We start from the raw sequence: 14,306 nt of genomic DNA on the forward strand, positions 1-14,306 counted from the left end.
GGGGCTGAGGGTGCCCGCGGAGCCCTCAGGCTGCCCAGGGCACAGCTGTGCCACCCACTGCTCCCCTCAGGAGGCTTTATGAAGGCAGCTGGTGCTCCTCAGCCAGGGCTGGGTGCCCCAGGGTCACCACTTTCTGTCCCCATGATGCCATGGGGTTGGGGCTGGTGGGGGGCCAGGAGGGATGGGGAAGCTGGAGGGGACCACAGGGGAGCAGGATGGGAGCACAGCTGTGGCTCTGCCCCACCAGCAGCCATCTGATGCCTACCTCTGGGGCTGGGTGATGGTGCCTGTGGTGGTTCTGGGTCCCACCCTGGTGCTGGTGGTGCTTTGAGCTGCTGAGCACCATCTCTCCTCGCTGGGCACCATCAGGATGAACCCCCATGGTGCTGCCAGGGAGCCATAGATGTGTCCTGGGGTTGAGTCCTTTGGCAGGGGCAGCACCAACCTCAGCCCCCAGCAAACATCTCCCCTGATGGGACAGCTCGGGGGACCCCTGGAAAGTGTCAGCCAAGAGCAGACAAAATGTGGTGCCAGCCCTCCCCTCCCCCCAAAATCCTCTCCCACCCTCCCACCCCGACTCAGCTCCCTCAGGCTCAGCTTGCAGAGACCTCAAAGAAGTCTCCATCCATGCCTGTGCCAGCAGGGCAGGGCACATCCCTGCTGTCCCCAAACCCAAACACCTCCAGCACTGCCCCTGTCACCCTGGGGGAGGTCACTCACCCCTAAACCCTCCCCCCACCAGGAGAAGCCCCATGGCTGGAGTCAGGGTGGCCATGGGTGCAAGCAGAAGCAGGGTGACAGCATAAATATCAGGGTGACTTTATTGGTGACAGGGTGGGGAGGCAGCTGGACCCCTCCTCAGGCCAGGAGCTGGGGCGGTGCCCACCCTAGGGACGTGTGCCATGGTTGGGGGAGGTTGGTATGGGGTACCCCACCCTGGCCAAGAGCATCTCCCAGTCCCACATCTTGCACCCAGAGAGCTGCTGGTGCAAGGGGGGGGTTGGTTCCACCCCACTGCCCTGCTGCAGTGGGGTGGTGAAGGGCTGGGGACACTCTGGGGACCTTCTCCAGAGATGGGCAGTGCCTGTGCACCCGTGGGAGTGGGCACACACCCATGGGAGTGGGGATGCTGGTGCCCACCCTATCTGCTTGGCACCCCTTCCCCAGCCACCCACCACCACTCCCTAGGTCTGGTGGGCCAAGCCTGCTGGTCCTGCAGATCCTCTCTTCCTCCTCCCCCTCCTCCTCCTCCCCCTCCTCCTCCTCCTCCTCCCCCTCCTCCTCCTCCTCCTCTTCTCACAACACCTGAACCCTAGGGTGCCTCATGCCCACCATGGCTCTCCCCACTGGCTGGTGGCACAACAGAAGGTTCCACATTTGGGGGGGGTCCCCAGGTCCTGGGACTCAAACTGGGGCTGCCCGTAGAATCTGGGGGGGCTGCGGCCTCGGGGGGGATGTTGGGGGGCAGAGTGGGGGGCGCTGGATGCCCAGTGGGGCTGGGTGTGGTTGGAGGGGGCTCCCCAGCCGCTGTGCTCCTCCGGGAGGGTCCGAGGGGGGCTGTGTTGGGGAGCAGGAGCTGTGCCAGGCTGGGGCGAGGGGGCACAGGGGGTGATGGGGGGCTGGGAGAGGGGGTGCCAATGGGTGAATCCTCATGGGGTGGGGGTGGGGCCAGGGCTGGGGCCAGGTCACTGCTCTGCAGCGGGAGCCGGGCATCGGTGGCTAATGGAGAGAGGGGTTTGGTTAGCACCCACCTCACCCCCCTGGCACCAACCCCTCTCACCCAGCCTGTGTGGGGGGCACCCAACCACCCCCCCCCCCCAGGGTGCCACAGCAGGGCAGGGGAGTCCCGAACCAGACCCTGCTGGAGCCTGGGCACCCTGTTACCTTGGCAGGGTGGGCAGCAGGCAGCAGGCAGTGCAGAGGACTCGGAGCAGGAATGTGGGCACAGCCTCTTCTCACAGCTCACCTCTCCAAGCTGGCACCCAGGGGTGAAGGTGGAGGTCAGCCACACTGCCCCCCTCCCATACCCACTCACGTCTGCCACTGGTATGGACATCCCATGGGCGTGGGCACCCTATGAGCATGGGCATCCCGTGGGCATGGGCATCCTGTGGGCATAGGTATTCTATGGGCATGGGTATCCTGTGGGCAGGGGTGGTCTGTGGGCATCCTGTGGCAACAGACTCCTCAGGGACATAGGCATCCTATGGGAATAGGTATGGAAATGGGCACCCTATGGGCAAAGGCAGCCCATGGGCATGGGCACTCCACGAACATCAGCACCCTGTGGGTACTGGCACGCTGTGGGCATGGCCAACCCATGAGCATGGGCAGCCTATGGGCATGGGCAATCCATGAGTATGGGCACCCCATGAGCATGCCTGTGGGCATGGCCAATGACAGGCACAGGCAACCTATGGGCATGGGCACCCCAATGAGCATGGGCACCCCAGTGATCATGGGCACCCCACAAGCACCTTATAGGCATAGGCACCCCATGGACACAGACATCCTATGGGCACACTGTGGGCATGGCCAACACACAGGCATGAGCACCCTGTGGGCACAGGCAACCCGTGGCAATTGGACACTCTGTCAGAATGGGCATCCCATAGGCATGGGCACACTTTGGGCAGAGGTACTCCATGGGCAAGGGTACCTCACGGTCATGAGCACTTTATGGTCATGGGTACCACATGGGCATGGGCACCCTGTGGGCATGGGCACCCTGTGGGCACAGGCATCCCGTGGGCACAGGCACGCTGTAGGCAAGGGCAACCCGATGGAGACAGACATCCCATGGACACAGAGAGCTCCTGGGCAGGGCAGGGGCACCCTGTGGTCACAGACACTCCATGGGCACCTCGTGGGCACGGGCACCCGGCTCACCTGGCAGGTGCAGCGGGTGCAGGGCTGTCCCTCGGGGGTGAAGCTCTGCCCATTCACCACCTTCCTACCCTGGTAGTTGCAGTCTGGGTTGGGGGGGAGGGGCAAGATGAAGCTCAGCAGGGGATGGGGGGGAGGGGACACAGGGTCCCCTTCTCTCCCCACCATTCCCAGTTCCTACCAGTACAGACTGGGCAGCACTCGCCCTCAGGGTGGAAGGGGTAGGTGCAGAAGATGGCACAGTCCACAGGTGAACAGGCCACCGAGCCCAGCTGCAAGAGATGGGAGAGGGTCTGCTGTTGGTGCCCACCAGGGTGGGCTTGGGGGGGGATGAGGGGAGGAAAAAAGCAAAGTGTGAGGGACACAATCCTGAACCACCCAGGAGCTTCCTTCTGCAACAGGGGAGCCCCAAACCATCTCTGGTCCTTGGGGCAGCCCTCACCAGGCAGATGCAGCTGAGACAAGGGTCCAGGATGGAGGGAAAGGTCTCATTGTTGTAGAAGATCCTTCCCATGTAGGTGCAGCCTGTGGGGAGGAGAGAAGCTCTTGGGGTACTCAGGTGGCTTGGAGATCCCCCATGGAGACCTCTTTGCTTAAGCTCAGGCTGGGCTCAGTCAGCAAGGATGGGGCTGGTCAGCAGGGGGGGGTTTGGGTTGGACATGAGGAACAATTTGTTGCCCTGGAGGGTTGTCAAGACCTGTCCCAGGCTGCCCAGGGCAGTGGTGCAGTCCCCATCCCTGGAGGGGTTTCCAAGCCCTGGAGCTGTGGTGCTGAGGGCCATGGGTTGGTGGTGCCCTGGCAGTGCTGGGGGAAGGGTTGGGCTCCATGATCTTGAAGGTCTTCTCCAACCTAAACTATTCCATGATTCCATGATCCTGCCATGGGAGGGGGTCATGGGCGGGCAGTGGAGAGAGGATATAGTGGGGATGAAGATGGGACATAGAGGGGATGAAGAGAGGATGAAGAGGGGATGAAGATGGGATGAAGAGAAGATGCAGAGGGGATGAAGAGAGGATGAAGAGGGGATGAAGAGGGGATGAAGAGGGGATGAAGAGAGGATGAAGAGAGGATGAAGAGGGGATGAAGAGGGGATGCAGAGGGGATGAAGAGGGGATGAAGAGGGGATGAAGAGGGGATGAAGAGAGGATGAAGAGAGGATGAAGAGGGGATGAAGAGGGGATGAAGAGGGGATGAAGAGAGGATGAAGAGAGGATGAAGAGGGGATGAAAAGGGGATGAAGAGGGGATGAAGAGGGGATGCAGAGAGGATGCAGAGGGGGGTGAAGAGAGGATGAAGAGGGGATGAAGAGAGGATACAGAGGGGAATGAAGAAAGGATGAAGAGGGGGATGAAGAGAGGATGCAGAGGGGGATGAAGAGAGGATGCAGAGGGGGATGAAGAGAGGATGCAGAGGGGATGAAGAGAGGATACAGAGGGGAATGAAGAGAGGATGAAGAGGGGGATGAAGAGAGGATGCAGAGGGGGATGAAGAGGGGGGGATGCAGAGTAGGATGAAGATGAGCTAAAGACAAAACAAAAGTGGGATACGGAGGGTGATGCAGAAGGGCTGCAGGTGAGCTGGGGACGGGCCGCAGAGGAGGCAGCAGCCCTGCAGGGAGCCCGCAGCTGACCTGCGGAGCAGTCGGGGCAGCACTGGCCGGGGATGCGGATGGGGTGGGGACAGCTCTCCAGGCAGTCCGTCCGTGTGCAGCTGACCGAGCCGTCTGCCTGCGGGGCAGAAGCACTTGCCAGAGACTCTGGGGTACCTCGAAACGTCGCTGCTGGGATAAAACCACGACCAGGAGCAGCCCTGGCAAGCTGAGGGAAGGAAGAAAGGAAGGAAGGAGCAGGAGAGCAGGAGCCGTGCCCGGGGCAGGGGCGGGTAGGAGGGGGTGAAGCAGAGCAGGTTCTCATTCACCTGGCAGATGCATAACTCACAGGGATCGCCCGGAGACCAGATCTGTCCGACGGGAAACTCCACCCCGTTGTCATCCATCAAGCAACCTGGGGTGGGATACGGGGGTGGGGCAGGACACGGGTACCCCCCAAACCCAGCGCGGCATCCTCGGCTGCGTGGCCACGCACCGCTGTGCACACTCCTCAGCAGCTCCCCGCCGTGCCCTGCCCGGCAGCTCCTCGTCCCTAGCCGTCCCCTGCATCCTAGCCTCGTCGTCCCCCGGCTGTCCACCACATCTCTCCTTCCCCGTGCCCAGCAATTCCCGACCTCCCACCCTCCCCATCCCCAAGTGTCCCTCACACCCCACCCTGCCCATGCCAAGCTGTCCCCAGCATCCTGTCCTCACTCTCTCCCAACTGCTCCCCACATCCTTCCCTCCCTGTCCCCGGGCACCTCCCAACCCCCACCCCCGAGCGTCCCTCACATCCCATCCCAGCTGTAGCCCACATCACACCTGTCCTGTCCTCACCACCATCCTGTCCCCATCGTCCCCTGCATCCCACAATCCCCAAGTGTCCCCCCTCCTGCCCATTCTGAGGCATCCCTCATATCCTTTCCTCACTGTTCCAGAGCTGTCTGCTACCTCCCACCCTCCCTACCCCCAACAGTCCCCCATATCCCACCCTGCCCATGCCCAGCTGTCCTGGGGTCTCACCAGCAGGGGCTGGGGGGTCCTGGCAGGTGAAGCAGCACTGCCCTGGGCGCAGGAGCCGCTGGTGCTGAGGGCAGTTGAGCACGGGGCAGGGAGCAAAGGAACACTCCACCTCCCCACCCTGGGGACATGGGCACCTGTCACCCTCTGTCCCCACAGCCAGCCCCAGCCCTGTGCCCTCTCATCCTGCCTCAGCACTGCCCATCATCCAGCAATGTGCCCTCATAGCCCAGAAGGCCTCCTGTTCTGCCCCACTCAGGCCACAGCTGGAGTCCTGGGTCCAGTTCTGGGCTCCCCAGTTCAGGAGAGACTGGGAACTGCTGGAGAGAGTCCAGGGGAGGCTCTGGAGGTGCTGAGGGGCCTGGAGCAGCTCTGTGAGCAGCAAAGGCTGAGAGCCCTGGGGCTGGTGAGCCTGCAGAAGAGCAGCCCCAGAGGGGAGCTGAGCAATGCTCAGCAAGAGCTAAAGGAGCTGTGGGGGGCAAGAGGCTGGGGCCAGACTCTGCTGAGTGGTGCCCAGGGCCAGGCCAAGGGGCAGAGGGCACAAAGTGGAAGCCAGGAGGCTGCAGGTGAAGCTGAGGAGAAAGTTGTTTGGTGTGAGGGTGCTGGAGGCCTGGAGCAGGCTGGCCAGAGAGGTTGTGGAGTGTCCTTGTGTGGAGAGCTTCCAACCCCCCCTGGGCATTGTGCTGCTGGGCAAGCTGCTGTGGGTGCCCTGCTGGAGCAGGGGGCTTGGACTGGATGAGCTCCAGAAGTCCCTTCCAACCTCCACCATGCTGGGGCTTTGAATCTCCCTGGTAGGATGGTGTGGGGAAGCTCTCTGGAGCATCCCTAGGGATCTCCACACCAACCCTGAGGACCTTCCATGCCCCCCAGGACCTACCCTGCAGGTGCAGGTGGTACATTCATCCCCATCCAGGCTGAAGTGGGCACCGTGTGGGTACGAACGGCCCCGAAAGCTGCACTTTGCTGGGTGGGAAGAGAGGCAGCAGGGCTGGGGCTGGGGTGGAGGAGTAAAGCACAGCTCCTGCTGCACCCCCACCCCCAGCTAAGCTTGAGGTCCCCCTGTCTCCATGGGCTGGGGGTCCTGGGTGACCCACCTGGCTGGCAGGAGCAGCAGTCAGCTGGTGAAGAGCTGGGGCAGGAGCCTGGGGGGCATTCAGGGGTGATGCAGGAGATGTTACCACCCTGTGGAGGACAGTGTGGGGGCTGTCATGGGGGTGGCTAAGGGGCAGCAAGCCCCTTCCTCACCAGCACATCCTTCTCCATCACCCCAAAGCGGGGCTAGAGAGAGATGCTCCCACTCCAGCCCAATGTGGACTCACCAGGCAGAGGCAGACAGTGCAGTTCCCATTGGATAAGGAGAAGACATCACCCTCAGCCCGGGCCACCCCCTCATACCAGCACCCTGCAACACAGGAGGGTCAGGGGGGATCCTCTTGGAGCAGTGGAGCTGACTCAGGGACACACACTGGAGCTCACCTGAGCAGCTGGGACAGCAGCCCCCGACTGGGGCTGGCAGTGGGTGGGAGCAGGACACAGGGCAGCTGATGGCCTCGCAGAGCACTTGTCCCCCCTGCAAGGACAGCTGGTGGCTCCAGCCAGTGTCAAGCTGGGGGGGCTGGGGAGGGGTGGGGAGGATGGGAGCCTTACCTGGCAGGTACAGCTCTGGCACCCCAGCTCTGCCCAGCGAGCCCCAGGCTCCCGGGGGACCCCCCGGTGCCAACAGCGTTGGGCTGATGGGATGGAGGTGCCAGGAGCTCCCACAGCACCTGGGGATGGCTCAGTGGCCAGGGACACCGAGATGGGTGAGGAGAAAGGAAGCTGGGTGCCAGGAGCTGCAGCTGGGAGGTGGGATGAGGAACCAGCCAGGAGGGGTCCTCCAGAGCCGGGTGGCAGCAGGACGAGGGTGGGTGGATGCTGCAGGGACTGCAGGATGGGCGACGGGGCCAGGATGGATTTGGGGTAACCTAGGAGAGAAACGACGTCGCTGAGGAGAGGAAGGGAGCTGAGGCCATCTGACTGAGCTGCCATGGGCTGGGGGAGGAGGTGGTTACCTTCACAGGAGACCCTGTCCCCGCTGAGGCGGTAGCCGGGGCGGCAGGAGCAGAGGAAGCTGCCCGGGGTGTTGTGGCAGGAGTGGTGGCAGGCGCGGCGCCCCCCGGGCCACCGGCACTCGTTGACGTCTGTGGGGAAAAAGGCAGCGATCAGGGGCCCGGCAGGAGGGGCTGCACCCCTGGAAATGGCTCAAGGAGGGAGCCTGGCACTGAGGGGTCTCCTCCAGTGTGGTCGGCGAGGTGAAGTGCAGCCTCTATGAGGCTGGAGGTGAGTGAGACCCAGCTGAGTGTGGTGGGGCTGAGGGCTGGGATGGCATCCAGAGGGACCTGGATGGGCTGCAGAAGTGGGAGTGTGAACCTCACCAGGCTGAACAAAACCAAGTGCAAGGTCCTGCACCTGGGCTGGGGGAATCCACAGAACCCCAGCATGGTTTGGGTTGGAAGAGACCTTTCAGGTCACGGAGTCCAACCCCTAACCCAGCACTGCCAGGGCACCACCAAACCATGGCCCTCAGCACCATGTCTAGTGTCCAACTACGGAGTCTTCAGCACAGGACTTGTTGGACCAGGTGAAGATGATCAGGGTCTGGAAGCCCTCTGCTGTGAGGCCAGGTTGAGAGAGTTGGAAGAAGAGAAGGCTCCAGGAACACCTTCTGGTGGCCTTTCAGTAATTAAAGGAGACCAATGAGCTGGGGACAAACTTGTGAGCAAGGCCCTTTGTGGCAGGGCAAGGGCTGATGGTTTGGAACTAACAGAGGGAGATTGAGACTGGAGAGAAGGAGAAATGTTTGCCCCTGAGGGTGGTGAGAGCCTGTCCTAGGGTGCCCAGAGAGGTGGGAGCTGCCCCATTCCTGGCACCACTGCAGGTCAGGTTGGTTGGGGCTCTGAGCAACCTGCTCTGGTTGGGTCTGTCCCTGCTGACTGAAGGGGGGCTTGGACTAGGTGAGCTTTGAAGGTCCCATCCCACCCAAACCATTCTGGGATTCTATGTTGAGACCCAGGAACAGGTTGCCCAGAGAGGCTGTGGATGCCTCATCCCTGGAAGGGTTCAAGTCCAGGTTGGATGGGGCTTGGCACAACCTGCTCTGGTTGAAGTCTCATTCCCTGAAGAGCTTCCAGCCCTCCCTGCCCATTGTGTTCCTGGGCAAGCTGCTGTGGGTGCCCTGCTTCAGGCCAGGCTGGACAAGGCTTGGAGCAACCTGCTCCAGGGAAGGTGTCCCCAGCCAGCCCAGAGCAGGGGCTGAGGAGGGGAAGGTTTGACCTAGACGAGATTGAAGAACCCTTCCAAGCCTAGGATGCCACAAGCCTGTGGTGGGCTCAGTGCCCCCTGCAGGGTCCGTGGTGCTCACCCAGGCAGGAGTGGCGGTTGCCGTGCAGGTGGTAGCCAGGCCGGCAGGAGCAGCGGTAGCTGCCGACGCTGTTCTTGCAGCGGTGCTGGCACGGCGTGGCCAGGCACTCGTCTGTATCTGCCAAGGGAGGGAGAGCCCCAGGGTCAGTGGCTCCAGCTGGGCCACCCTTGGTCCCCTCCCTCTGGTCCCCCCACGCACCCTGGCAGCTGTGGCGGTCGGCGGAGAGCTGCATGCCAGGGCCGCACTCGCAGACGAAGCCGCCCTCGGTGTTGACGCAGAGCCCTTCGCAGGCAGCACTCAGGCACTCGTCGATGTCTTGAGGGGGGTGAGAAGGGGACAGCTGGAGGTCGGGGCACCACCGCTGCTGGGACCTGTCCTCCCAGCAGGACCTCCCCGTCCCTGCCCGCCGGGACCTGTCCTCCCAGCAGGACCTCCCCGTCCCTGCCCGCCGGGACCTGCCCTCCCTCCAGGACCTCCCCGTCCCTGCCTGCCGGGACCTGTCCTCCCTCCAGGACCTCCCCGTCCCTGCCCGCCGGGACCTGTCCTCCCGGCAGGACCTCCCTGTCCCTGCCCGCCGGGACCTGCCCTCCCAGCAGGACCTCCCCGTCCCTGCCTGCCGGGACCTGCCCTCCCCCCAGGACCTCCCCGTCCCTGCCCGCCGGGACTTGTCCTCCCGGCAGGACCTCCCCGTCCCTGCTCACCGGTGCAGCGCACGCCGTTGGTCGTCTCCAGCATGGAGAAGCCAAGAGGGCAGACTCGGGAGACCTCCTGGCACCCACCGTGGTTACAGGAGAGGTCACAGCCGTACTCCCCACACGTCCCTGGTGGCTCTGAAAGAGGGACAAGGGGTCCACGGGGCACCAATGCCATCCCAATGCCCGCCCACCCGGCCAGCCCGGCCCCGCGGCGCCCACTCCCTGGACCGCACCCCTCGGGAGCACCTCTGTGCTTGTCAGGGACGGGGACCACGCCAGGGGACGGTGCGAGGAGAGGTGACAAGGAGCGTGGTGCCAGGGGGTCGTGGCTTTTGGCAGAGCAGGAGCAGGTGGGTACCTGGGCAGGTGACGCCCTGCTCTCCATCCGGGCACGAGCAGAGGTTGGGAGCAATGCAGAAGCCACTGCCGCAGCCGAAGGAGCAAAGAGCTGTGGGGACAGGGGACAGGTGGCCACCAAGAGGGCAAGGACCCCCCCCAGACCCACCCAGCCAGCCTCCCCTGTGCCCCCCAGCCCCCTGTACTCACGCAGGGTGCAGTGGCCACTGCCTGGGGCCACCATCCACCCGGGGCAACATCCGCTGCCAAAGCCTGAGAAGCAGACATGGGGTCCCAGGCGACGTCTGTGTGACCACGAGAGGCTGAGGTCACCTTGGCCACCCTGCCCCAAGACCCCAGGGCAAGGAGCGAAGGTCCTGGGGGAGCTTCTCCAGTGAGGTCACCCTGCCCCAAGACCCCAGGACAAGGAGCAAAAGTCCTGGGGGAGCCACCTCCCATTGGTGGGGATCTCTCCATCCCAAGAAGATGGGGACAGGAGGACATACAGGAGTGGTGCCCATGGCCACCCCATCCCAGGTATGGATCCAGGGGAAGGCAGGTATGTGGTGACCCCAAATCAAGGTGGGATGGAGGGAGAGGATCATGTCCCAGCTAAGCCAAGTATGGGAGCATGTGGTGACAGGGGAGAAATGTCCCCCAGGAGGACAATGGGGGGCAGGACATGGATGTAGGCAGCAGGACATGGATGTGGGGAGCAGGAGGTGGATGGAAGGAGCAGGACACAGATGTGGGGAGCAGGGCACAGATGTGGGGAGCAGGAGGTGGATGGAAGGAGCAGGACACAGATGTGGGGAGCAGGGCACAGATGTGGGGAGCAGGAGGTGGATGGAAGGAGCAGGGCACAGATGTGGGGAGCAGGGCACAGATTGAAGGAGCAGGACAAATTTGGGGAGTGGGAGGTGGACAGAAGGAGCAGGATGCAGATGTGGGGAGCAGCACGGATGCAGGGAGCAGGACATGGATGTGGGGGCAGGACACAGATGCAAGGAGCAACACATGGATGCAGGGAGCAGAACTCCTGCAAGGGTGACATTCCCCTGGCCCCCAGGGCAGCAGGAGGAGCCCGTGGAGTGCCATCCCCTCCAGCTGGGATGGGCTGAGGCACCAGCAGAGCCCCGACGGCAGCTGTGAGGGGACAGCGGAGCTGGACACCACACTCCACCCTGCCCAGGTGTAGCTGGGAGAAGGAGAAGGAAAAGGAGGAGGAAAAGCCGGGCTACCTCTCTACAGCAAAGCTGGTTGGCTTCTTCTTGCCGGGATAGACCCTGCCCTGGCTTCCCGGGAAGAACAGGGACACACAGGCAGCATGGAAGAGCAGCTCCACCAACATGACAGCGTCTGCGGCACGCTCCCAACTCCTGCCTTCCCTTCCTGCCTTCCACGGGCGCCTACCACATGTTGGCCCTTGGCCCTGCTCCTCCTCCTCCTCCTCCTTCTCCTCCTCCTCCTGCTCTGGCTGGGTCTGGAACAATGCAGGGGGTGGAGGGAGGCGAAGGCTGGTGGGGGTGGAGAGGGGTGGAAAACCCCACGGACACCCAGCTCTCCACCCACCCTCCCAGTCTGGAGGTGGATGTGGGGATGCTCGCCCCAAGGTTGGCTCCTTTGGCCGAGGCCAGAGGTTCCATGGTGGTCATGAGGGTGGTGGGGCTCTAAGGAGAAGAAGGGGGTCCTCGATGAGGTGGGAAGCAGCAGAGAAAGCGTGTCCCCCCTCCTCCCCCCCCCCCCGTTCTTCTCTCCTTTCCCACATCTGGCAAAGCTCTGACATGGCCTCTCCCCACCCCTCCTCCTCCTCCCTCCTGGAGGCACTGGGCTGCCTTCCCAGTCCTGCACTGGGACCCACCATCGAGCAGCACGCAGCAGAGAAAGAGGCCAAAGTGGAGCTGGGATGGGGAGAAGGGTGCAGGGTGCTGTGGGACACCCCTAGAGTGGGGTCACCTTGCTCCAAGGCTTCACCTCCCCCCAGCCAACCAACCCCCCCATCCTGGCCCCTCAACCCTTCCTGGGCTGGTGGGCTGAAGGTCACAGGTAAATGATTTATACCAGGGAGCAAAGGGCTGCTTGGTGCAAAGCTGGGGGGTGATATCTTCAGCCTCACCAGAGAAAGGACCCCTCAGCCCCCAGCTCCCCCTTTGCTGCTGACTTTCCCACACACCCACCAAAAAAAAGGGAGTTGGGGTCACCCAAGCAGGACACAGCATGACCCCCAGCACCCCTTGGCCCCCAGCTCCCCGTTTGCTGCTGACTTTCCCCCACACCCACCAGAAAAATGGGGTTGGGGGTGACCCAAGCAGGACACAGCATGACCCTCAGCACCCCTTCCCCCTCACCCTGTGCTTCCACATCAAGTCACTGGAGGGGGGGGGGGATGACAGATGCTGGATCTAGGGGTGCACGACCCCCAGATTTGAAGGGGGGAAGCAAGGAAATCTCTGTCCCAAAGGGATACAACAGCTCCAGCTCCTGGTGGGGGAGAGTGGTTGGAGTGTGACCAGTGGTATGGGACAATCCCCCAGCCCTGCCCTGCCCAGCAGCACTTTGAACCAGGCTTTTGGCACACAAAGGGTGTGGGGGGACACACCCCCTCAGCACCAGTATCCCCAGTTCTACTGGGGAAGGACAGCACAGAGCCAGACCTGCTGGGCAATGTGGGCTTGCTGAACATTTCGCCCCCACTTCAATTTTGGGGAGAAGCCAAGGGAAGAAGCAGCTGTGGGCAGGGGAATGCAGAGCCCAAGCATCCCAGCTCATCAAGCTGCTGTCTGCTCCCCTCCAGCCCTAGACCAGCAGAGACATGGCCAAATATAGTCTTCTCCTGGTGACCACCTAGGAGAAAGCAGAACAAAGATGGCAGCAGGAGCCCCAGGGATGCTTTCTGCAGGATCTTCTCTTTCAGGATGCAGCCCACTCCTGGCTGCTGCAAGGAGCTTCCACTACTGTTTCTTGAGGACTTAAATACCCCAACCCCAGCATGGTGGGGTTGGAAGGGAGCTCTGGAGCTCAGCCCCCTGCTCCAGCAGCACAATGCCCAGGGGGGGTTGGAAGCTCTCCACACAAGGACACTCCACAACCTCTCTGGCCAGCCTGCTCCAGGCCTCCAGCACCCTCACACCAAACAACTTTCTCCTCAGCTTCACCTGCAGCCTCCTGGCTTCCACTTTGTGCCCTCTGCCCCTTGGCCTGGCCCTGGGCACCACTCAGCAGAGTCTGGCCCCAGCCTCTTGCCCCCCACAGCTCCTTTAGCTTTGCTGAGCATTGCTCAGCTCCCCTCTGGGGCTGCTCTTCTGCAGGCTCACCAGCCCCAGGGCTCTCAGCCTTTGCTGCTCACAGAGCTGCTCCAGGCCCCTCAGCATCTTCAGAGCCTCCCCTGGACTCTCTCCAGCAGTTCCCAGTCTCTCTTGAACTGGGGAGCCCAGAAGTGGGACTGTGTCCTCACCAGGGCAGAGCAGGAGAGGAGAACCTCCCTTGCCCTGCTGGTCACACTCTTCTTCATGCCCCCAGGAGACCATTTGCCTTCTTGCCCACCAGGACACAATCCTGGCTCATGGGCAACTTGTCCACCAGCACTGCCAGGCCCTTCTTGGAGCTGCTTCCCAGCAGGTCACCCCTCCCCTGTACTGCTGCAGGAGGTTGTTCCTCCCCTCCACTTGCCCTGGTTGAAGTCCATGAGGTTTCCCTTCCTCACCTCTCCAGCCTGGTCAACTGAATGGCAGCAGAGCCTGATGGGTGCCAGCCACTCCTCCAGTTTTGTGCCACCAGCAAACTGGTTGAGGGCCTAACTCCATCCCTTCATCCAGGTTGTTGATGATGATGATGTTGGACAAGACTGGATGCAGTCCTGACCCCTGGGGAACACCACAAGCTCCAAGCCTCCAGCCCTACTCTGCAGAGCTGATTTTGGTCTAGATGAGAAGCCACCCAGGTCCAAGGTATGTTTGTCCCTGGTGACACACAGACCATGAGAAGATCCTGGTCACTGTAAGAAACCTCTCCCAAACTTGAGCAAGGTTCTCTGCTTTTGTCTAACACCTGAACAACTGAAACCTGCCCAGGAAGGGACAGGGGGGAGCTCCTGGCATCTCAGGATGGTGGATTATGGATGGAGCTCACAGATTCATCCTGGATCAAGCAGAGAGGTCACAGAGCTTTGGAGGAAGAGGAGGAGGAAGGTGACCATGAGCTCCTCACGTGAAATTTGACAGCAGTCCAGAGGTGAGGGCAGAATTCAGAACATAAATACAGGAGTGGAGAGCAGGAGGGTAATGATTAATCCACACGGAGAACTTCAACCCAGCAGAATCCAGCTGGAGGAGCACAAGCCTGAGACTTATCATCCATCACCTGAAGAGAAGTGATGTCTCCC

The 14,306-nt window shown here is 62.3% G+C and overlaps 1 protein-coding gene across 1 annotated transcript; it reads right to left on the bottom strand.

Moving 5' to 3' along the window:
* Positions 1-1,312: 1,312 nt before the first annotated feature.
* On the bottom strand, positions 1,313-11,276 carry VWCE (von Willebrand factor C and EGF domains). Its single transcript, XM_054390416.1, has 20 exons — positions 11,167-11,276; positions 10,136-10,230; positions 9,948-10,037; positions 9,596-9,724; positions 9,093-9,209; positions 8,895-9,011; positions 7,546-7,674; positions 7,358-7,458; positions 6,971-7,064; positions 6,814-6,896; positions 6,589-6,676; positions 6,372-6,457; positions 5,498-5,615; positions 4,804-4,889; positions 4,517-4,613; positions 3,329-3,411; positions 3,068-3,158; positions 2,890-2,972; positions 1,885-1,975; positions 1,313-1,719 (listed from the first exon to the last, which is right to left on the bottom strand). Exons 1-20 carry the CDS (start codon positions 11,274-11,276, stop codon positions 1,313-1,315), a joined length of 2,295 nt encoding a protein of 764 aa, XP_054246391.1.
* Positions 11,277-14,306: the final 3,030 nt, after the last annotated feature.

The sequence above is a fragment of the Indicator indicator genome, chromosome 21 (assembly GCF_027791375.1).
Source record: "Indicator indicator isolate 239-I01 chromosome 21, UM_Iind_1.1, whole genome shotgun sequence".
NCBI lineage: Eukaryota > Metazoa > Chordata > Aves > Piciformes > Indicatoridae > Indicator > Indicator indicator.

Coding starts and splice junctions, on each gene's coding strand:
- VWCE (XM_054390416.1), bottom strand. CDS start 11,276: ATGTTGGTGGAGCTGCTCTTCCATGCTGCCTGTGTGTCCCTGTTCTTC. Junction 10,038..10,135: donor CAGTGGCCACTGCACCCTGC/GTGAGTACAGGG, acceptor CTGTCCCCACAG/CTCTTTGCTCCTTCGGCTGC. Junction 4,890..5,497: donor GGACCCCCCAGCCCCTGCTG/GTGAGACCCCAG, acceptor ATCCCACCCCAG/GTTGCTTGATGGATGACAAC.